Here is a 24,252-nt window from a genome sequence, read left to right as displayed (position 1 = left end):
ATTGTAGGCCTTGGTTAAGAAATAAAATTTATTTTAAACACAGCAGCTGCAAAAATGACTTTCAAAATAAAAGTATTTTAGCACTAGGCAAATATTTGTGAAGTAAAAGTTCCAAGCTTGCTTCAAAAGATGAGCAGTGCTTCATGCAATCGGATACAGGTGAATCCAAGCACCCTTTGGGTATAACCACTCTAAAGTTATGAACTGACTCAAGCCTGACTTTGGAAGAAATCAGAAAGCTGAAATTAGAGAAGCTGTGGGTTGCTTTAAACATTTATCCCCAAACGAAAACAATTCTGTGGAACACCTCCAAATGATTTTTACTACAGACATAAGCACATGGATGTTTTCCTAAAAATAAGGACCAGAGATCAGATATGAAATGGAAGGAGCTGGCCACACCTTCAGAAGGCCTCCTGTGGAAGAACATGAGTATGCAGGAAGTGAGCTGCCAATAGATGTAGCAGGAAGAATAATGAACCTGCCTTTTTTTATGTTAGTTTGGGAGATAACATCTCTGATAGTATCAACAATTGCAACCCTTATTTTGTTTACACTTTCCCAGATGACCTGACTTGCCCACTTCAGTCCCAGTTTCAACTGAGTAAGGAACAAATAGGCCACAAAAATAGCTGGACATCTGGCCTTCTGAGATGCAGTTTTACAGAGAAAGCAACATATCTCTGCAGCGTGAAAAAAACATGCAAGTCTCAACCAAATGCCAAGGGAGTTAGTATTACACAATTCACCTTTGGTCAGCTTTGAAAACAAAGTTTAGATGGGTGTTTGCCCAGCGCAGTGTGAGACAATCTTCTGTGGGTCAAGCTGTTTTCTTGCAGCTGGTTATGCCTGTAGATACCAATGCAACCCTGTACTCTGTGAAATCAGATGGCTGAAATTTATTCTCTGTGACTTGGCACAACCATGGACCACTATATTAATAAGGAAAACTAAATGTAGAGCTATAGCACAACTGGAAAAGTGACTGAATTCTTCCTGACTTCACTTAGGCTCATCCTAAATGACTCCAGAAAAGAGGTAGGGTCATTTGACACTTCATGAAAAATGGCCTGGGCATGGAGAGTAGGTTTCTGGAAAATTCTGAAAGGCGATGTTATGGCAACACTGCCCAGAAAGATTAATATTGTAAAATTAAAGGTTTCAAAAGCAAACCTTGCATCTGAATTGAAGCTAGATCTTACAGTCAGAAGTCAAGCATACTGGAGATTTACTTTATAAATCCTTACTATGGCTCGTCAGTTAGGTGGATTCAAGGACATGATGGTCTAAGAACTCTGCAAGAAGCATGCAAGTTGAATGATGCATAAGCAGTCATGAAGACTGGAAAGTGAGAATCAGCAGAATAATGTGAAGACCACCAGCCATATGGTCTGCTCCAGCCAGAGCAAGAGCTTGGTTGGATACCTGAGAATAGCTGCAGAAAAGAGATGAATTCCAATAAACAGGGAGATAATTCTCCACGAGGAAAAACTTGGAGGTGCACACATCCACAAAGATTTCTGTTAAAAAAATAACTCATGTTTTGTTTAAAAAAAGCTGTAAGATGAGAATAGAAGACTACTATGTCAACTGCTTCGTCCTTTGCTGTGAACATGCATAAGACAGAAGTCCTCAGAGGTAGGAGAGCAAACGCCTCCACTCAGAAAGAAGGAGGAAAGGCAGCAGAGCTTGGATCTTCTGTAACGAAAGCTGTCTGGGATGAAAGCAGATGCCAAAGTTAGTACAACACCCTGTTCACTAGAGGACAGGACTGAACACTTTGTACTTAGTCACACTGAATGTGACTCACTATGATCTCTTTCTGCTAGACTTCTCAATAAGGAAGCAGGTGGAACGACAGATTTCTGTCTTCCTTGCTTCCTCTGTCTTGCATCTGGTGTCACTAACCTCTCTTCTTCTGGATTAACAAGGTAGTAAAAGCATATGAGGAGCAGCATGTTCCCTGTTTCCAAAATGCAGAAGGCAAAAATCTGAACGTGAAATAAAAGTAGCTTTATATCTTTTACCTTCCTTGGCAGAAAACAATGTATCAACCCAAATGCTGTGAGTAATAGCTGTCAAAGACAAAATGCCAAATGGAGTGCATGCATTAAATTTAAAAAGAAAAAAAAAAAGAAACCAAACCCACAATACTCGTTAAGAAAAGCAAATCATATTTTATAAATTCAGCAGGCACAATGGGAACTTTATTTTTAGAGCAGAACTTTTAATTCAGAGATCTGTGATGACTACCAACAATCTTCATGTTCCAGGTGGTAGCCACGATGTGGCTAAATGGTTTTAATTTCAATCCACAGCTGAGACCCAAACATCCAGTATAATTCACAATTTATTGTGAGCTTATACACACACGTTCTACAGACATATAACACACACATGCACAGAAGGAATGAGTGCATTCTCATTACATTAAGGCTAGGCAGTTATCAGCAGCAAACTGACTTGAGCTTACAAATATATGCATGTAGAGTAGCCATAAGTGGGTAGCAGTGGCACATTTTACAAGTGTAGATAAATCAAACAAGTACTGAAGACTAAAGCTATTGCTTGTTGATTTTGAAACACACTCACTGTTATAGCGTCTGTAGCTGTCAATCTTTGCCGGTACCACTCTGTACAGAACTGTCCCTTCAAAGGCAGATATTCCTGACAGCAGGCAAGAGAAAGGAAAAGGAAAAGAAAGAAAAAAAAAAAAAAAAAAAAGAGAAGGGGCAGGGTGGGGGTAAAGAGATCGAATGATGGTAAAAAGAAGGGAGAGGAAGAGGTTTTAATCTGTATTTTCAGTCACTAACATTTTTACAGTCTCATTAGCAAAACAACGAGAATATTAATGAAAGTATCTGATTGTACATGAAGTTAAAATATTCTTACTGCATGTATGTCAGATAAAGGAATCTCATGATTTTGCTAAAGCTGTTCTTTACCATGTCCAACAGAATACTTGTTTTCTTAGGTTTTATCTGTTGCCCATCAAGTTGGAAGACTTGCAAATGAAATTATTTGTCTGGCTTATTCAGCCTCCTCATGGAGCACAGGGGAAGCCTGCAAAAAATTATTACTGCAATAATGTACTCACAGTGACTCAAGACTCCTGGTACAGATGTAGCGCACTCGAACAAGCACAGCTGACATCCAAACAGCTCACTGAAATATTCACATTTCTTTAATGTACCAGGATCCTGTGAGCATCAGAAATACTGAATCTTTCCAAGACGGCTTATTAGGAATGTTTTGGACATGGGAACTGCTCTTAAGAATGCTTAGCTGAAGGGACAGAACACTAAAATCTGAATACATCAGTTTTTCAGCCAATTGCTCAATCAGGTGCTTTGACTCGGCAGACATGAACAAAACTGAAATCCTAAAACTTGAAAGGAAATAATAAAACAACAAAAACCCCCAAACATATCTTACTTTCCATCTTAGGTACTTAAAATAACATTTTTATTATAAAAACATTAATTCTTTGCCTTGCTTGTTTTTTTCTGTTTTTTTTTTTCTTTGATAGCCACATAACTCATGCTCTGACACTTATGATACAAAATTCAAGTGATGGTAAAGGCATGAGCAGTGGAGGTGTTTTGTGTGTTGGGGTTTTTTGAAATGTGAGGTACTCGGCCAATCCCACCTAGTAACAGCATCATAAAAATTAATGTCTTTATAGCAAAATAGCCAGTACATGTGAATAGTACTAAAATGTATATTTTACCTTCACATATCATTCTGTTGGATTTTCAGAAAATAAAAAGCTATACTCACTTATGCATTGTAAAAAGCTGTTTCTTTGTTTTGTGCTTACAGTTGAATTAACAGCAAGTCTTTCCTTGCCTTACTTTTTACATTATGAGGAAGCAAAAAAGCCCCAAATCCATCTTTCCACATTTTTTTTTTACAAAATGCCATTAAGAAAATTCTATTAAAACAGTCAAACAACATTAGGAAATTTCCAAGAGAAAGGTATGCTAAGCTTCATGACACTGAGGACAGCCAGAGAGGCAGTAATGGATATCTACAGTTTTAAGAACTCAAAATACAAGAGGTTGCCTGACTGAACCATCAGCTGAAGAGTCTATCATCGATTCTAACTCCAGCAGTGATGACTTCTCAGTGGCCATCACTAATGGGCTCCAAAAATAGTTGATACATACCACGAGAACTAGAAGTTCCTGAACAGACATAGATGAGACAGCAAGATAGAAAGGGCCACCATTTAATGTTGTCGTGACACTACCATGAACACATAACCTTGTAATAAACGTATCCATTTAACACAGTAATAAAATTAATAATGCATACTTCCTCTTCATGCTGTAATGGTCAAAGAAAAGCAATGTTTTAGTTTTAGAGGATGCTTTAAAGAACAATGAACTGTTGCTTATTCTAAGGGTACTTGATCCTGGGCATACTTACATTCTGAAATGTGACTCTGAAGACAAAAAATTTGACTGTCACCTTATAGCTGGGACAAATACTTTAGAAACAAACACACATGCAAACATTTCGTAACAGTCTCACTTTCCAATCTGCTGAGCACCCATTATGCTGATGGGAAGCACAGGTTCCTAACCTTTTCAGTTAAGGGGCAAGTGAGGTCTCATTGCCAGTATTCAGAAATGGTTAGGCACTTCCAAAATTAGCCCCAGACATTTTAAAAAAGGGACTTTGTTCTGAAGAAACTTCTGAGGTTACTGTATGACAGAGTGTGAAAAGAAACCTAGATATTTCCTTCTGGCCCTTCATTCTGATCTGTCATAAAAATTACACGGACACAATAAAACCCATAAAATCAGGAAACACATTTCTCCCCACTTGGTCTTTGTAGGTCATAAGAGAAGGATAAAGAAATGAGAATTTTTTAACCTTGTTCCTAAAAAGACAAGTTTGGTTTGGGTTTTTTTCCTGTATTTTCTTTTACTTTGAGTTCACCCAAAACTATTTGCTCTTCAAAAAAAGGATCTCTTTAGGGGTGAGTAAAATGTGATTAAAAGATTATGTTTAACTATTGTTTAGCCTAAGCATTAAATTTAACTATTAACTAAAATATACTCATGTGTTTGCACAGTGCCCCAAGGATCCCATGCTACCTTCCCAAGTCTTGCAGTAAACAGGTCAATTATTACCTTATCCATTGTATAAGCTGGGTTGAAGAGTTAAGGTTGCTGCTGCAGATTACAGAGCCATACATCAACCCTTTCTAGGCCCCACTAGAAGCTGTGTAGAACCTCAGTGACTGCTGATGGTTCTTGTTCAAGTGTGCAGCTACAGCCCCTCACACGTGATGCTAATTTATCTAGAATTCATATTCGAAGTTTCTGCCATCCAAAGTCCTGTGACACAGATGTATTCAATGTTTCCACAGAAACAAAAATGAGTTATTTGTAGATTTGAAGTGCTGTCATGTCTTGTCAATTGTAGAGGAAGGACTTAATGTAGAGGCATGAATGCACACCCTTTGGAGATGTTACCAAGAACCTTTCAACAGTATTGCTAGCCTGATGCCCAAATTTTCTAGGGTTTACTTGCTCAGTTTTTATTTTGCTTTCAAGACTAAGCAAGGATACTCAGAATGAGATTATCATTCCTAGTCAGTTGTATAAACCTGCTGTAAAATTTCCAAAACTTCACCAAAATTAGGGAGAATTTCAAATCCAGATAGTGTTCCTAAAGAAAGCCTCATAAAGCACCATGTGTGTTACACCTATAACAATTACATTAACCATATAGAAAGGACTCAGTTGATGCATATTTCCCATAATTCTCTAAGGGGAATGCAACTCTTAAATGGATGGTTTTACTTTAAGAAAAATAAATTCTTAATTATTAAAAACCCCATCAGAGTCTCAACATTCCTTGAGTCTCTGTCTCTCAGGAGGCTTACAGTGCTGTTTCATTTTACAGGTGTTTTGCTATTCAGAAAATAGGTCCTAATAGCACATACATGAATTACATACAAGAAAGAAGAAAACCCATCTTTCATCTATAGCTACCTAGAGACAAAAACGATGTGTCTTACTGATATTTTCTTAATACAAGTATCATAGGTTTTAGGTTCCGCTGACAGAACCAGTACACAAAACTGAGCATGAACTAAGGATGAGCCATTATGTATGGTGAGGAAAGTAGCTAATGCTTTGTGGTTGTTTTCACACACTCCTGTGTATATTTTTGTTAAAAGATATTTTTAGGATGCTCATTCTAAAGTAAGTATTATCAAGTTACATGGGGAAGGAATATTAATTCACTCATACAGATAAATTTGTGGTATTCCATTCTGAGAAGTCTCACTTACCTTGTTCATTCATAGAGTACCTAACACTATGGAATCCAGAGGTGACACTACATTTACTCAATCAGTTCTTCCAACACTCACTGTGTTTATAATTAATAGAATTCATCATAGCATATGCAGCTTACAGTAACCTGTTTGCACTCTTGCTGAGATGTGCAACTTCATTTAATGTTCCTCTTCCCTCTACATCACTAAATTTCTCATCCTCCTTAAAAATAGTTTTATTCCAGTCTGAAAGAACATTACCTATAAATATCTTTAGCAGTACTGATTGGGAGAGCAAGTCATCAGTTCCACTACACACTAATAGGTACTTGTTACAAAAGCAATACAAAAAGTATTTATCATTGTTAAGGTCAGTTTTTGAGGATCTCATTTTTGTGGGATGGAATAAAAATAAATTTGCCTTAAGCGTAAAACTGAGATTTATAAAAAAGGAAAAAAAATAAAGTATTGTAACCTGTCTCTTACTGACAGAGTGAACAATAAAGGCTTTGATTAATTTCAGCTGAAATATGCTTGGAACTTGGGAGTCCTTTCATTCTTTCTTGTTCAGAGATACCAGAAGAACACTACATAGCAATGAACAGAACACCTTGGCAGGCACTGGGCAATTAGTCTGAAATATGCAAACACATTTATCTTTTTTTCTTCTCACTAAAGATTCAGCATTGACCACTAAATGAGGAAATAACAAGTGTATCTGTTTGAAGAACAGAAAAAAAAATGAAGACCAACAATTGTCTATTTCATATCACAACATATGTTTGGTTCAGGTTATTCTCCATGGGAAGTTATAAATAGGACAACTCACTACCATGCTTATACTATTGCAAACTTAGTTACCAAACATGCTTTTCACCTGCAGCAGTACTGGCCCACTGTAAATGAGAGAACAAAGTCCATGTCCCAGTTCTGGCCTTTTTCCCTTTGGCTGCTGGGGCAGTGGGTGGCGGAGGTGATAGTAACATGCTCAGCACCTGGAGGGAAAAAGTGCCGCATGTCCCACACCAATAATTATGAATCCTGACATCTACTGGAGTCATTATAGAAGTCATGGCACTTTAATCCCTTGTTTAAATAAGAACAGCCACTTGGTAGATGTTTGGCTACTTTGCTCAGTTTCCACATCTAAAGACCAGAAAAAAAAATTATAATTTATTTTGAAATACAAAGCCAGGAGCCATCATTGCCTTCTCTGTTCTTGGTCTGCTGCAGCTCAGCAAGTCTTAGCTCAGGGAGCAATGCCAGTATGAAAACTCAAGAAGCTTTTTAAGTAAACACATCATCATCCTACCCCTTCACAGCATAAATTAAGCACACGGCATTCAAAAACACTTCCAAGCAAGAGATACAAATGCACTACCCTATCAATCTGTTAGCGGGTAAAGATAGCGACATACATACAAAACATCAGTAATATTTTCTTCCTTACTTGACTTTACTTGCTCTTCCTGGGCTATTCCAACATCATCAGAATCAGACAATTCCTTAATGAAGTTGGAAGGAAACATGCCAGTCTTTCCATTGAGAATACCTTCCCACCAGCCCTCTTCTACCTGCATCAAGACAAAAACAATCAAACAAAAAAAAGGTTTAACATAAGCAACACTTTACAGAATTACATTGTATATGTGATTTTCAGTAACAATGATAGCAATTATTTTCACAGAATGAGAGATTTACAAGAGTTGGAAGGGACCTCTAGAGATCATCTAGTCCAACTCTCCCACTAAAGCAGGGTCAGCTGGAGCACACTACACAGGACTGCATCCAGGCAGGTTTTGAATATTTCCATAGAAGGGGAATTCACAACCTCCCTGGCCAGCCTGTTCCAGTGCCTTGTCACCCTCACAGTGAAGAAGTTTTTTCTTATGTTTCAATGGAACGTCCTATGCTCCGATTGTGCCCATGGTCCCTGGTCCTGTCAGTGGAAACCACTGAGGAGTCTGGTTCCATCTTCCTTGTACCCACCCTTTAAATCCTTCTAAACACTGCTGAGGTCTCCCCTCAGCCTTCTCTTCTCCAGGCTAAAGAGTCCCAGCTCTCTCAAGACTTTCTTCATAAGAGAGATGCTCCAACCTGCCAGTCATCTTTGTCCAGCCCTCCGCTGGACTTCTGCCAGTAGCCTCCTGTCTCTCTTGAACTGGGAAGCCCAGAACTGGATGCAGTATTCCAGTTGTCACCTCACCAGGGCAGAGTAGAGGAGTGGAATGACCTCCTGCAATCTACTGGCCACACTCTTCTGTATGCAACCTAGGATTCTGTTTTCTTTCCTGGCAAAAGGCACACTTATGGCTCATGAATAATTTTGAACAGTTTGTATTAATCTAAGGAATAAAGAACTGTAAGCCAGAACCTATCTCTCTCTCTCTTCTTTTTTTTTTTTTTCTCTCTTTCTTCTTCAAAATAAAAACAAGAAAGATGCATGCACCCATCTGTAAATGTCTGAAGTGCTGACAGCAGTCATAAGAATGGACAAGCATTAAACAAAAGGAAAAAAGAAAAACTAGTGAGCACAGAGTGTCTCCATATTTCAATTTTATGGACATAAGTTCAATCAGTAAATTTTCAGTGTACTCTGTACTCCTATTCATGAACATCTTAATGTATGTAATTTAGAGATTATTAATTTATATTCCTTGAGTGGTGAAAGAGAAATGCATGAAAAGAGCTATGCAAAGAATCTAAACTAGGTATCTTAATCTAAATGATGTAAGTCTTCCTGCCTTCCTTATCAAAATCAGACATTCTCTATTTTAAAAATTAAGAATGTTGCTACTTCATTAATGTGGTAACATAAGAACTCTTTGGACAACAAAGAAAAGAACAAATGCATACTTGACACTAGATTTACAAATAGCTACTGTAATCCATAATACTGATTTGGTCAGAAGGAGGAGAGACACCTCTGAGCTCAATCTCAAGAGAAAATATCACTTAAAAATGTCAAGATCCTCCTCTAAAACCCATTCAGGATTGAATGGCAGTGTCAGACAGAGAAATGACAGCCCTCTAGAAACCAGATGCCTTTAGGTTATAATGGGACAGCCAGAAATAACTTATTATATGCATCAGCTAAACACACTCTTGACAGAGAAATATTTTTCATCTGTCAAACAATGTCCATTCACCAAAAAAATATAATAGGGGAGGACAGTGTCAGTCTGTGACACATTAGTCTCCAAAAATGTTTGACCTTTCTTACTCCCACAGCCAAAATCATTAAAATAGGAAGGTAACTTCACAATTTAAGGGTGTTCAAATTTATTGTTTAAAAAACAATCCACCATCTTAAATGGCACTAGTTAACTGTTACAGAAAAAAGGCCTCTTTTTTATCACTTATCTGTGAAGACCTCAGGTTCTTAGAAAACAAAACTGTTATTTAACACATCCAATTACATAACACAAGCAAGTATTTCCTCCAACTATAGAGGAAAGGTTGAATTTCTTTAAATTTAGTACAATTCCACTACAAAGCAAACTGTTGCCATGAGCGTTTCCTGTGCTTTCTCTCCATCTTCTTCCTTTTTAGCACATCTTTTGTCCTCCTCAGTTGATTTTTTTTTTAATTTGAAAGCAGTTCACACCAGCACAGCTCCTTTCACTTAATCTCAGTATCTCTTCATGACATAATTTTAGAATTTCTCTTTAAATGCATCAGTAGTATCAGTGAGGTCAAGCACAACTTTGGGAATACATCTGTTATCTTTCTGCTGCTTCAAAGAATACAATACATACAAATCACTTGATGACTGGAGTGGGGTGCAGGCTTTTCATGTGATAGTTTTAAAGTCTCTTAAAGGTAACATTTGCTTTTGTTCTCTTCTTACAAATTAAAAACTATATAGAAAACTGAAGCTGCATGATTCACAAAACTGAGCAGACCCTACAAATACCTGTACGTTATGTCCCTATATATATAAAATACACAACATGGCTAAGACACTTTGAGCTACAAAATACTTTAATTTTTCTAATGCACTATTCCCAGATGGGTTCTATTGATTAGAGCTAAAAATTAAACCATAACTGCATTAGCTGATTGACCAGAAGATTAACGACAGGGTAATTACACAGTTCCTAAGATCCCTGCTTTACAAGATGCTGAGAATTACTTGACAGAAAATAGGTGACCAGTATCACTCAGTTTCATCTTTACCTTAAATAATTTTCTCCTGCTTACCTCTTTGAGTGTAAAACTTCACAGTTTTCTTACAAGTTAATATTAGCACTCTTTATGTGGCATGTTTATATTTATGGATCTCTACGAGCATGTACAGGAGAGATGCACCTATAAAGATCTCTAACAGGCAAATTTCAATTGGATATGAAAACACTGGCAGCATTTGTTAGCTTCTTACATGTTTTCCAGCTGATACAAGAATGATTTATCTGAAAATACCATGTCATATCCAATAATTTTACAAATTCAGAAAAATCTAAAGCAAAACCCAGATTTTTTTCCACAGGAAAATACAGAAAGATAACACATTCAGAGGTTTTGTGGTAACACACTAGAGGTTCAGGTCAAACTGGACTTGAAGACTTAATAGGAAAATTTTCATCAAAGGCATTAAAGGCTTTAAGTATTTTTCAAGACTATAGCTACATGCTACATACTTTTAAGCCTCTAAACACACCAGCTAGAGATTAATCCATACAATAACAAAGACAGAAAAATACCCCCAGGATTTAGCTATTGCAAATTAGGGCAATCCATCGCCATATGGTTTGAAATGTCACAGTAATCCCTAGCTAATAAGACCCTAGAAATAAAAATCCATTATTCATAGAGGTAATCCATCTGGAGATGGCATTCAGTAAAATTTGTTACTATACCATTATAACAGAGTCCTTTTACGATTTATACATCTAGGTCCTGATTTATGAGCAGAATTTATGTGCTGAACCAAACAAACCAAAAAGAGGAGGATTTTGTTCAGTAGTTTGCGTCCCCATATGACACAACAAGTTCTATTATTTTATTCATAATAACTTACACATCAGGTTTTTTTTACATTCTGCCTGAAAGTGAAGTTTTTAGTTTTAAGTTAGAAGAAAAATCTTTCCAGTATGCCAAATGTGTCTAAAGCTAGAGGTATTTTCAAGATGTGTTTTTCAGTGTGTTACATATGTTCCCTGTCTTTCAGAGAGGCTTAGCACGTCCTCATCTAGCCCAGCCACCTAGGCTGCCAGTACTGCTGTAACACTCCATTTGAAGAGCAACAACATATGACAAACTGACTGGAGATACTTCATTACTCCAACTTTTATATTCAGGGAGGTAACAGCAAATGCACCCAACTGCAACTCAGTCAGTGCCAGGAGTGGGGCAGGAATAGCAGACAGCTGTATGCAGTCCAATGCCTGGATGTGACTGAATGAGATATGAACTACAGTATCAGCAGAGAATGGTGCATCACCTCTAGAGAAATGCATCCCATTAAGAAGCCTTGCCTTTGGGGTTTACAGGGAAATTCAATCTAGCTAATAATTATGCAATATTCAAATGTTCTTCCAATATTGAGCTTTGCTGGTTTTGGTTTTTTACAATTTCAGTCAAGAGAATACTTTTTATTTAAGAGAATACATTTATTTTGTTTTTAATTGCATTGCTCAATCAGTAGCGCCCTTTTGCTATAAATGAATTTTTTGGAAGCTATAAACCAACCTCAGATGCAAATAATTCAAAATAGAGTGGTTTACTTTGTTGGCAAGTGAGTGTTCAATCAAATTGTGAGATCCCAACACACAGTAACAACCCAGACTAGAAAGACAGTAAGAGGTTATAATATTTTTAATTACAAATACTAACATAAATAAGAAAGAATAATGAATTGCTTAGAATAGATACTATGGAAGTGGACAGACAGGAAACTAACACAGAGAATAATATGGGTAAGAAATTCAGAGACACAATCAAGAAGTCCTCAAATGGATATGCAAATGCTAGAACATTAAGTTCCTTAGAGATCAACAAAAATTTATTGAAATCAGCCTATTTCCATAATTAAAATGCAGGGGGAAAAAAAAAAAAAAAAGAAAAGAAAAGAAAAGAAAAAAACATATTACAGTAGTTCAACCCTTCAGACAAATGTAATAGTTTTATTCTGTAACTGTAAAGCAACCAAAGAAAACAAAACTGTTTTAGTAGGTAACTAGGAGATTTTCCCAAAAGAGAGGGAAAACTACTTAAAAATTTTCTTTATATTTTCTCTTCATGCTAATACAATCTGTAACATCCCCTTTTAAGGACAGAAGCATCAGAGGGAGCATCAGCCTGACCTACAGTGCAGTAAGTCATGTTGCTATAAGCCTAGCAGCAGTTCCCTTTGAGGGAAGGGGCCAGCACCCCTGTGACCCCAGGATGGGATACCCAAAACAGGCAGGAAATACCGAAGCAAACTATACAGTAGGTGCTTGCCAGAATACCTAGGACTGCCACAGCACCTTGCTTATACCTCACCATATAATTAATAGGCTTGAGGTGTCAAATTATTAAAGTGTTCATTCTTTTAGAATCACTGACTTAAAGTGTGTTTCCAATAAACTTCTGTAACCCCCTGTTCCACAAGTGCTTCCACAAGCTGTAGATTTGCCTATTAGGCTGACAAGAGTACTTACAGCTCAGCTGGTGCTAACCAAGGTTTTGAGTCAGAAAAGGTTTCAGGTGGAAGCAAATACCCCTGGATCACAACAGTCTTTCTAAGCTGTTCAAACTTAAACACAGCCCTAGGGATAAAAGCAATGCCAAAGGCTGGCAAGAGGAAGGAGTGAAGCCCAAGGTCAACAAATTTTCTTTCACTTGGAGAGACCTAAAGCACAAAGAGCAACAGAAAAACCTCCCTGCTTATATAAATTCTAATGGCGGATCTTAAGCTTGAAGGACAAGAGCAATCGTATGTTGAAAGGAATTAAAAAACAAATATTCCCAAGAGGCAAAATAAACAACTCATATTCACTGCCCATGGGAAAAGAAATTTTGGAACCAAGACCTCAACAGAAGATGGTTCCAGTGCCACTTGAAGGCTTTTTCTGGGAGTGCATTCAGAGAGTCATCCTTGTGAATAACCAGCCACCCCTGGGCTTCTGCTACTGCACATCTGGAAGCTGTTTGCTAACTCTGGTGCAGAAGAGAATTAAAAAACTGCACAAGAGCCTTGTAATAGGAGATCTTTTCAGCTTCAGAGTTCTTTATTTTACAATGTCAAAATATGCTTTGGGATTTTTTTTCATTTGTTATTTATGATCTGGGGCTTTGTTGCTTTTTTTTAAACATCATCTTCTAAGAAGCTGATGGACACATAGACATGTAGAATTAGAATGACCCTATAGATTCAGAGGTATTTGCACCCTTATTTACACCAAAAAAACCCAAAACCCTACCACATGAACTAACCAAACAAGCAGTAGTCAAGTAAGTCCCTGTGAACCACCTGTTGGCAGAGGATCAGGAAAAACCTCTTATCCCAGAATTTCAAAGAAAAGTAACCTAGGGACACGGAAACTGAGCATGAATTCTCAACTGTTTTCTTGCAGTAGTATGCAATTCTCTACTTGTGGCACAAACCATCCCCTTGCCACTATTAAATATTCCCCTTCTAACTCTAGAGCTGTCAAGATAAGTTACTGTAAGGAAAGTGCAGCTCAATCCCCAGTGTTTATCGTGTCCTCGGAAACGAGTTGAACCACTATCTCATAGCAGCAACAACAAAAAACCCCACCAACCCTACCCTAAAGAGGCACCATAATATTAAAAATTCAGTCTGCATATTTATAATTTCAAGAGTTCCTTACAGGATTTGATCTTGTAATATATGGCAATGTTAACTAAAAGCCAAAGAACAAGGCTTGGTGATATCACAGCCTGTCTCTCAAAAACTTAGCTGTGAGATGAACTCCATGCTCTACACACTGCCTAAAAGCTGACTTCTCAGCAAGATGAGGACACACTGCAGAACACTGACAGAATAATCCCAAGTGAAGGTGGAACCAGTATCATTAAATGACAGGTAAAACATCCTTATTCTGTTGCTACAGTTTAATTGCCTGGCATCCCAAGAAAGTCTAAGTGTAAAACATAATTGGAATTCAGATATCTGCATTTAATAAGACAATTAGTAACAATTGTATTTTGGGACAACTGTAATTAGGAGTTACAGCTAATGAGCTAGGAAAATGACAAGCAAAAAGCTATCAATCATGAAACATGAACATAAACAACGATAAAAATGATTCTCTTGTTAGTTTCAAATGTACTTTTAATTTAAGCCTGTTAATTAATGTCTCACGGGTATCAGTGTCTCTGTACTTATGGAAACCTCTGGTTTAACAACAAGCATTTTTATCTATTGTGATGAATGTCTGACATTATTATAATTAATTTCTAACTATTTCGAACAAATAAGAAGGAACCGTGATTTCGGACCATATACAGCCTCCATAGGACCATACAGGACCATAAATAGCCTCCAAGGGTATTTATCTGACGAAAAGCCTAGCATCTCAAAACTCACATTGCTGTTGCCAACCATAAGGGATCTTTTAAACAATTTTTTTTCCTAAATACCCACTTAAAAATATATATACTCTATTTTGATCTACTCAATATCCATTTCAGTTTGCCATAAGTCAGTTAGGAATGAATTTATTCTCAATAAACAAGAAATGCACAAAGTATAAATCCAAGTCAGTTTAAAACCAAATTAGTTCAACTGATGCAACTTTCTTAAGAGGATACATTAAATCCTACCTGTGGGAATCTGAAACTTTCTACTCATTAATAAAAAGATGGGGTAAGAGAAAGGGGCAACTGAAAATGAAAAGTGAATGACCATTAATGTTCCAATTACCCACTGGATCATTGAATGGTGAAGACGCTATCACCCAGTTTTGTATCGAGTAATGACAAAAAACTCTGATATTTTGCAAGAACTGCCCCAAATTTTTGCCTATGCGGGTGGGCTTCTTGCTCTGTGTGGGTTCTTGGGGGGTTTTTGGGGGTTTATTTTTTGTTTGTTTTTGTACAATAACACAGCATGAATTTGATGCTTGGAAAAAAAATCTCAATTTTCACAGCTGAGGAAAACATTTTTAAAATAATAAGTCCTTCACATCAAACACTTTTAGTTTATAATGAGTATCATATAATTAAAAACACAGAGAATCCTATTTTGATGCAATGACTCTTAATGCACCATTGCCTACAAGAAGAAGGGTAAAGAATGAAATCAGTACATTGGCTGGTGCAGCTTTCTACATCAAATAATGTTCCTGTTTCAAAATAAAAAGTCTGCCCTAATTTTCCAAGGAATTAACATTGCTACAGAAAGGGCAAAAGAGGAAGTAACAACAGAAGATGTTCAATATCAATGGGTTGGTATGAACCATGATGGAAAACAAAGGTCACATGAGAACACTTCCCAAGGTGCTGAAATTTTGTCTCTAAATTCTTTGGTTTTCCCTCTTCTACCAGCTGATCTAGTTCCATCCAGAAGAGTCAGGCAATGTCTGGATTGCATTAATGCATCAGATGATGCCTGTGGGAGATCTTATGTCCCACAGATATGTCTGACAGAATAGGATATTTCATAAAGTCAAAGTGGGCACAGCCTCATGTGTCAGCATTTACTTACAGCCACCAGTTAGTCATAAGCAACCCTCTTCCACCCTTCACTAAAACTAATTAGAGTACAGCATTTTTAGGACTACCAAATCAAAAAGCACCCCAGACAATATAATTTCTTAAATCTTGGAATCAGCAAGCTGTCAATGCTTTCCTGAACAGCAGCAATTCAAGGTACAATTATGAGTTAAAGACTATGAAGTCTGTAATAAGCAATTCAAGTGGGTTTCAAAAAACATGGCCTTAAATATAAGCACACACGTGCAAGTAGAGATATATTTTCTTTCATTGTTCTACATCTTTCCATTTTAATGCAAACATTTTCAGTCTCACTTGGATTTAAATAAATCTGTTATTTTAAATTAAGTCGTTCAAATTTATAAGGAGGCGAGAGACTCGTTTCATAAGAGAAGTCTGGTGTCTCACCAAAATTATTTAATCATACAATGAATTTGGTAGAGTTAATTTCTTGGCTGGATTCTAGGAAGGGATTTTATTCCATTGCTTTACTCTTGAAAGATGCAAACTCAGTTTTAAATAAGACAACTGATGGAAGATATTTATGTGGCCATGTGAGGTCAAATACACTCCAATTTGCATGATGAAAACAGTTCATGTGAAACTCATTATAGTATTTGTTTTACATTATCTTTAAAGTATGCTCTTAAATAACATCCCCCATTACAATTCTGCTCACAACCAGGATAAGGTCAGTTAAGTGACACATCTCATCTGATTTCAGGAAGAACAATGTGCAGAGTTGGAGAGCACAACTAGGTTAAGGGACAAGCTGTGATCACCGAGCCTCCTACATTTGTATGTGAGAATTCAGTCTCCTAAGAAAATGCTGAATGTTGTGTAGATTGCAGTAGAATTTATATTCTAGAACAGATTTCATAAGTGACAGATGAAGGAAAGTGAAAACTAATATATCATTGACAAGAAAGTAAATGTTGACTAGCTGCTGAGTTACAGGGGAAAAAATCCTACAAAAAATTATATAAACTGTAAAATACCTTTTATTGGCTGCTTAAGCAGACTAATGTCTTAAGATTTTTGTTAATACTAAAAGAGCTTAAATGTATACTATTTCAAGGACTCATGTGAGCATTTTGACTTTTGGTTCTTCATGCAATTAAGCTCAAGAATATTCTAAAGATTCTAAAACCTTTAATGGAACAAAAGTGAGAGTACTGGGAGTGAGCAGCATTTCTGTCCAAGCATTTGTAATTTGTTCCCAGTCCTTTGGAGATGTGCCTTCATTTTCCACATCCATTTCCACCCAAAATAATTACATCTTGAGTCTCTAAAAAAATTGTGGGTTTGTTTTTTTTTAAATTTGTTTTCGGGTTTAGGGTTTTTTGTGTGGTTGGGGTTTTTTTGTGATTTGTTGGTGTTTTTATGACTGAAACTGAAATAGTTAAAATCTGCAGGCAAAAATGACAAAAGGTGAATGTCCTGGCTGAACTCTAGAGGGCTTCAAATAAACTTTTTACATGTTTTTAACTCCATAAAGATAATTCTTCCCTGTGGCTGGCTTACCATAACTGGGAAAAGCTTTCTCTGCCATAATCTTGGTTCTTCAGAGATATGAACTCTATAGCCCTTAGCACAAACTTTGAGCTTTTTTCTTTAACAGAACTAAGAAGCATCAAGTGATTGAGTAAAACCAGCAGAAGTGCTACAGGGAAAAAAAACTTCATGAAATCCGTAAGCAAACAACCATGTCCCCTCACCTCCAACAGTAATCCAAACCAGACACATCAGTATGCCAGAGAATAGAAAATATCTGGTTTAAATTATTTCTTAAAACACATGGTATCTAAGAGCTTAACACACACCAGATATGTCAGAACTGCATTTTTGTATATATCCCATTAAAGATTTGCTCACCTCTCCCACAACTTCAATGATGTCACCAACTTTTAATTCCAGTTCATCTTCATTTTGGGGCATATAACTGAAAGCCACCTGACATCTTCTTCTTCTGTTTCTCTCTCCTGGTGGAAATGAGGGAAAAAGGGGAATTGTAAAATTAAAACAGAATTCCTTGTCAAATACAAGCCAGAGAAAATGATCAAAGATGAAATCTTATTCTTTGTGCACTATCAAAAGAATCTGGATTTGTGTATCTTTTTATATCTGTGCTTTGTATATCTGCTTATAATTAATTCCCCAAAAGAGGGTGGAGAAATAATTTCTGGTGCATAATATTTCTTTCAACTATTTTTAGAATTCAAAATTAATGAACGAAAACAAATTGTGGACAGTTTTTCCTTTCAATAATAGTATTAAAAAAGTTAACTAATAAATTGTGCTTCCTAGTCACAGAATGGACAAACCCAGAGGATCTTTCAAGGTGTACTGGCTACAATTTCTCCTCTGGGCTAATGGTCTATACACATGGTGCAGGCAAATCAACGGTCCTGCATCTTTTTCTCCATAATTCTTAATAACAGGTGTACAAATATCTCACTAATCTTTTTAAATATATATTATTTTACATATATATGTATATACAGATAAACTTGTATGTATAAGTATATATACGTAAAAAATTGTAAAGTGTATATTTATGCTCTAGTATCAGATTAAAGAAAAGAGAAGAAAAACACATTCCAAAGGATTCCCAAAGCTGCAAGTGTCATTGGGTTAATAGGGGTAATATTGGTTAATTTTGATAATCAAGCAGCTACTGGAAATCCTGTTACCAACCATCTTTCTCTTTGTCTTGGATGTCCAGATTCCCATAAAAAGCTGGTATGATGGAGCATCTTGCAATGTATGACTGGAGAAAGGCTTGAATTCGAGATCCCTAACCTGACCCTTCTGCCATCACAGATTGAAAACAAGCAGAGAAATTAAAAGGTTCACTTCCAGAGCTTTGTTTGCCAGATCCATTGGCTTACAAATAAATATAGTCATATGATGTGTAGCAAAGTAGATGAGAGAACTTCCCTAAATTAAATTGCCAAAGCTTGCTACTCAGCATCAGTAGCTGAATAACTTACTGACATGAGTTGTGACCATGTTGGAATGTGGAAGAAGACAAAGTAGGAAGAGAGAAATAATTCAAAACACAGTATTTACTAATTACTTCCTCTTCTCTAGATGCTATGCAATATATAAATCATACTATTTCATATTATTTATATACGTTAATACATACAAACATGTATTTGCACTTTCTCTTATGCTATTTCACTTAATTTCACTTTGTTCAATACACACCAAAATAAGTTCTGTAACCACAGTCCAAGACTGGCTTTAATCTGCCATTAAATTAAAGAAATGGATCTTACAGTCAGCCTATTACTTCCCCATTAACATTTCTTGATAAACCCACCCTAAGGCAAGCAGTAATAAAAAAGTTACAAAACTATTTTTTACTAATCTATTAATTGAAACCAGAGAAAGAAGAGAAAATAGAAGCTATTGAATTTGATTTTCTGACAACATTTTTCACAGCCACTGCAGTCCTAAATGAGTGTCAGCTTTCTGAATGTTAAAATCAACACCTTCATGAAATGTAACAAAACTCACTGTAGCTGTCTTTTTTTTCCACCTACAGATGACTGTTCATTCTTTGCCATATAGTAGTCCTAAACTGACAAATTTATGCTGTTGCATACAAAATAACTTAAATATAATAAATATCTTGCTTTCATTGCTTCTTTCATTGTGCAAAAACATGTTGGTTATTTTTCCTAAAGATAACATTCCCACTATGATTTCTAACATCATGTAGCAACTGATGTGCTGATGTTGCTTGATATGACAGATGTCAGTTGCCACCCTGTTTAATAACCAATATTGTGTGATTCTTGGAGAATATTTTTGAGATCACTAAATGAGTAAGAAATAAAAACAGTCCTAGATGTTAATTATAGAACTGTATGAATCCTTCCCCCCAGTTTTTTTTTTACTGCACAGAACAAAACTGCTTAGCATTGCTAACTCCAGGCTTTTGCTCCATTTGGGCTTTATCTTAGGATTCACCTATCTCTCACTGTACTTGTCCCTAAGATGGATATTAAATGTAAGCTTCCTATTTCTTGGGAACAGAGAGAACCTAATACCTCCAGAAGGTATTTAGTGTCACAAATAAATAAACCTTTAGTGTCACAACTAATAAACAACTAAAATACACCATATGAATGATTTTCTGGAGGTGACTTTTTCTACTCCTGTGACTAGGTAAGACTTCAACATCAAATTAACATACATTTAGAGACCTGGAAAATAAAAAGTCTCTGGGGACACAAATCTGATTAATTCCCAAGTGGTGCCTGATCATCTTCTAAGAAAGGGGTGTGACTGCCTGTGACTGCAGGAGACCATAGAGGGGCTTCCTCCAGCCATACATACAAGAGAGAGAATGATTTTTAGATATTTAAACACTCCTCTGGTATTAGCAATGAAGGCAAAAAAGAGGCAAGGACAACTCATTAGTATTCAATGTTTACCCTTGTAAGAGGAACCAACATTTGAAGCAATGCTACACAAGAAGTCACACTGGTACTTAGATGCTGCCATCCGACCCAGGAAAAGACACAAACTGACATTGCAGGATTATATGAAAAGTGCAGCAGGAGAGTAGCTGGGAAGTAAACTATCCCAAAATGGACCAGAATTTTCAAATATAAACTACTTTTTTGAAACTTAAAATTTCTGTCATGAAACAGATGTTTATAGAAATATACACGTGTAAATAGATTAAATGGTGGTTTCCATACTTTCCAACTTTTCACTGATGCCAATGTCTTCATAGCCTGTCCTGCCAGTGAAAAGCACAGTGTTAATACAAGCAACAGAAGATCCAACATTCATCTACTAATCCTCTTTTTTCCCACTACAAGAGAACAAGTACAGCAATCTGTTTTGTAATCCAGTACAACTCTTCTATAGAGTAAAAAAACTATATTCAATAAAAACCTTCAGAGAACAGACCCACCGATCAAATGTCTGTGTCTCCCCGCTGACAAAAGGTATATAACTAAATGGCCGACAATTCTTCAAAACCAGTCCCCCCACCCCCCATTTTAAAATTGGAGCTGTTTTAAAAAGAATTGTATTGCCATCACTGAGACCCAGACAAACAATCCAACCCAACTGTTCCAGGAATTCTGTTATTACTGTTTCCTAAGGAAACAGTGTTGCTATGAAAATCGTGTGGGTTAGGCTGGGGACTGAGTCGAGGTTTGCAGCTTGCTGAGCCTGAAGACATCTCTCCCACACCTATATAATTTCAAACACACAAAAGTACTTGGCATCTCCTGCAGACCCATGACTTCCCTCTCCCAGGGCTTGCTGGGAAGACTCAGGTAAACTACATAAGGAAATGGAGATCTCTTGGGTCATGTCTCAAGTAGGTGCAAAGTGACTGAACTTAGTAAAACCACTTGGCAAGAAGGTCCTTTCAGGGAGGTCTATGAGGAAGAAAATGGCAAGTTGGAGGAAAAATTTTTTGTCTTCTATTTCAGATTTCCTGGCATGTGGCATCATCTGCCCATCAGTCTCAGTTGCACTTCCCATCCTTCGAGCTTTCAAAGCTATATTGGTAGTTTGGGGGAACTGACTCGGTTCACAGTCTCCTGGTTAGACAAGCTCAGCTGTGATATGACTCAGCTAGAAACCAGTTCTAAATTTAATTTGCAAAAAGACAAAAGGCAACTATTGTACAACTAAGAGATGACTTACAGGCTTTTAGCTGGCACGTTACTGATTTTAATGGTACTGATGCAAGCCAGGTACAGCCGTTTTGGACTGCTAATCTAGATGGTTACCGCTTTTTGTTGTTATAAAAAATTAAACTGTGTATATTAAAATGCCAATATTAAGAAAAAGGATGAGCTAAAAGCTTACTTCTGGGAAGCACTCTTAAAACCATGACCTTCAGTAGCCTTTAAGAAACAGAAATTATCTAATTAAAAGTGAACCGATAGCTAGCAATAAAAATGTCAACCTATTTACTTGCTTTTTTGAAAGTCCAATGAAGACAATGTTACGAGACCTCTGACAGTCTTGGTCATACTGAGTTCTAATGCAGATTTTTTCACTATCTTCTCCAACAAAAAGATTCCACCATTTTATATCCACTCATTAGCAGAAACACTATTCTAAGCATAAAAGGCACTGGAATTGTTAAGTTCCAATTTCCCTTTTTTCCTGAAGAACTTCAGCAGTATTTTTCTGACCTGGGATGTGACATGTCAATTCTAACTCTCTCATCACCTACATGCTGTTAAAAGCGTGAATGCTTTTGGATGGATGACAAAAAACCCCTGCTGAGGTCTGTTTGTTCCCTGTCTAGCAGAAAACAGAAGTAAGATGGTTGTGAATATTTTCAGGGGCAGTAAGGAGACTGGTGGGTTGTTTTGTTTTTTTTAGTTTGTGGTTGGATTTTTTGTTTGTTTCTTTGGTTTGCTTTTTAAATTTGTGACATTAATATACCAGAGAAGGAAAAGAGAAACAAGGAGGAGAGAAGGAATATCTGAGGTGGTTCCAGAACTCTTCCAAATGGCTTGCTTAAAGCTGCTGAGTTTTCCTGCAAGCAGACAAACTGGGAAATGCCCTGCTTTGATGTGTGCATCTGAATTATGGAGCTACAATGCAATATAGCATCGCTGCTAGTGATATGTTACTCCAAGACTGCTATATGTTCTTCTGTTACTGAGGAGAAGCTTTTCTGTTGCTAGACTCCACAGCAACACTTCCAGGTTTCAGCCATCTGGTTGCTGCTGTGAATTTTATGACCAAGATTTGTCCGTAAGGAACCTGAAAACCTGAAAGACATATTTCTGTCAAACTATCACATTTTAACACACGTGCAGAGTCAAAACAGCTAACCTCAGACTGTCCAATCAATCCATCCTTCTGTTGAAAAACATGCAGCAATATTCAGGCCTTTTCTTGTGTATGGAACTTTCACATAACAACAGTAATTACCAGAAGCAACTTAGAGCAGCGCTGTAGTACCAGTGCTCATATGCTTTTAGGAGAAAACTGTTAATTAACTGAGATGTGCAGCATTTCCGTATGCCACAGTAGGAACCAGGCTTGTGTATCTGACAGACAACTGAAATACCAGGGAAGCTGACATCATTATTTAGGCCTAACCCAAAGCAGAAGGAAATGCTATGAAATGACCTGCAAACAAACTCACAACACTCTTGCACAGTTTCACCATACACCAAAGCTTTTTTTCTGAACCTGAAACTTTTAAAATGCAGATAAAAGGAGCAGAAACTTCTGCAAGAATAACATTAAGAATTCAGTCAGGACCACTTGGTCTTGCCATAGAGGCTGCGTGCTTTATACTCCATTTTCAGGGGAAAAGTTTAAAATATAGTACTAAATTACATTTTAGCCCAACCACATACAGAACTGAAAATAAGTAAATTCATTAAAGCAACTACTTCTGAACTTGTATCTTTTAAGATTTACACTGTAAATTATATTTTGGATCATCATTGCAAATGAAACACTCCATCACAAGACAAAAGTTTGAACTTGGTGACAGAGTTTCAAAGGCTTTTAAGTGCTTTTTAGACCATACTTTAAAAGCAGCTATGCAGTCCTGCTAAAGACTGGACAAGCTCACTTGGCTTCTCACCTGCTTCTAGAGATGCAAAAATATTCCCCAGCAGCAAATGCTGCCTTTAAATCACCTTTTGCCAAACGACCCATTCTTTTGTTCTCAATAAGGATCTGTTGCTCTCATCCAGTGCCTTTCACAAGTAGTGCATTCCAAGGAGCAGCAAACGTTTCTGTCCTCACTAATGCTGGGCAAGCCCAAGCATATTTCAACAGGATGGCTTTCCCTAGTTGGTCATCAGTAATTTTGTGACTTAGTTTACAACCACAAGCAGTAAGTACCACTGCCTGGCACTGGGGTTCCCCAACAGCCCTTATGCGATTAGCACTTAAAGACATAACAGGGCCTCTATTACTCAACAGAAGATCTTGCACCTGCCTGTACATTTGGTTTCTTTTCTCATATTCTGAAGATAATTTGCAAGGAGATATTACAGAAAGAATTTGCTACACTGGCTAGCAAAGCATTCATACAAAATTACTTTATAAGGAGCTCTGAGAAAAGCTGCTGGTGATAGATATCTGCAGCAACAAATTTACTTGTCTAAAGAAGAGATAAACAAACTTGGAATATTCTTTCTTTGATAGTAAATGAAGTTTCAAAATATAAGAACAGTAGCACAACAAGATTTTCAAATGGAACATGAAATGCCTTTACTCTTTGTATTCTCAATGCATGTGTCTCATTTTGTCATGGGATAACCCCAAAATACTAT

At 36.9% G+C, this 24,252-nt stretch overlaps 1 protein-coding gene across 4 annotated transcripts in view; it reads right to left on the bottom strand.

Moving 5' to 3' along the window:
* SH3KBP1 (SH3 domain containing kinase binding protein 1) overlaps positions 1-24,252 on the bottom strand; it is a 221,533-nt gene that overhangs the window by 95,515 nt on the left and 101,766 nt on the right. For all 4 annotated transcript variants that reach the window (XM_030460823.1, XM_030460807.1, XM_030460830.1 and 1 more), the window contains 2 exons: positions 17,834-17,940; positions 7,746-7,869 (listed from right to left, as the gene is read on the bottom strand). In XM_030460823.1, the coding sequence (XP_030316683.1) occupies positions 7,746-7,869; positions 17,834-17,940 (231 nt within the window). The remainder of the gene's footprint in view (positions 1-7,745; positions 7,870-17,833; positions 17,941-24,252) is intronic.

Source organism: Calypte anna, chromosome 1, assembly GCF_003957555.1.
Source record: "Calypte anna isolate BGI_N300 chromosome 1, bCalAnn1_v1.p, whole genome shotgun sequence".
NCBI lineage: Eukaryota > Metazoa > Chordata > Aves > Apodiformes > Trochilidae > Calypte > Calypte anna.
Note: the sequence above shows the minus strand (reverse complement) of the source record. Positions and strands in the feature narration are given on the sequence as shown.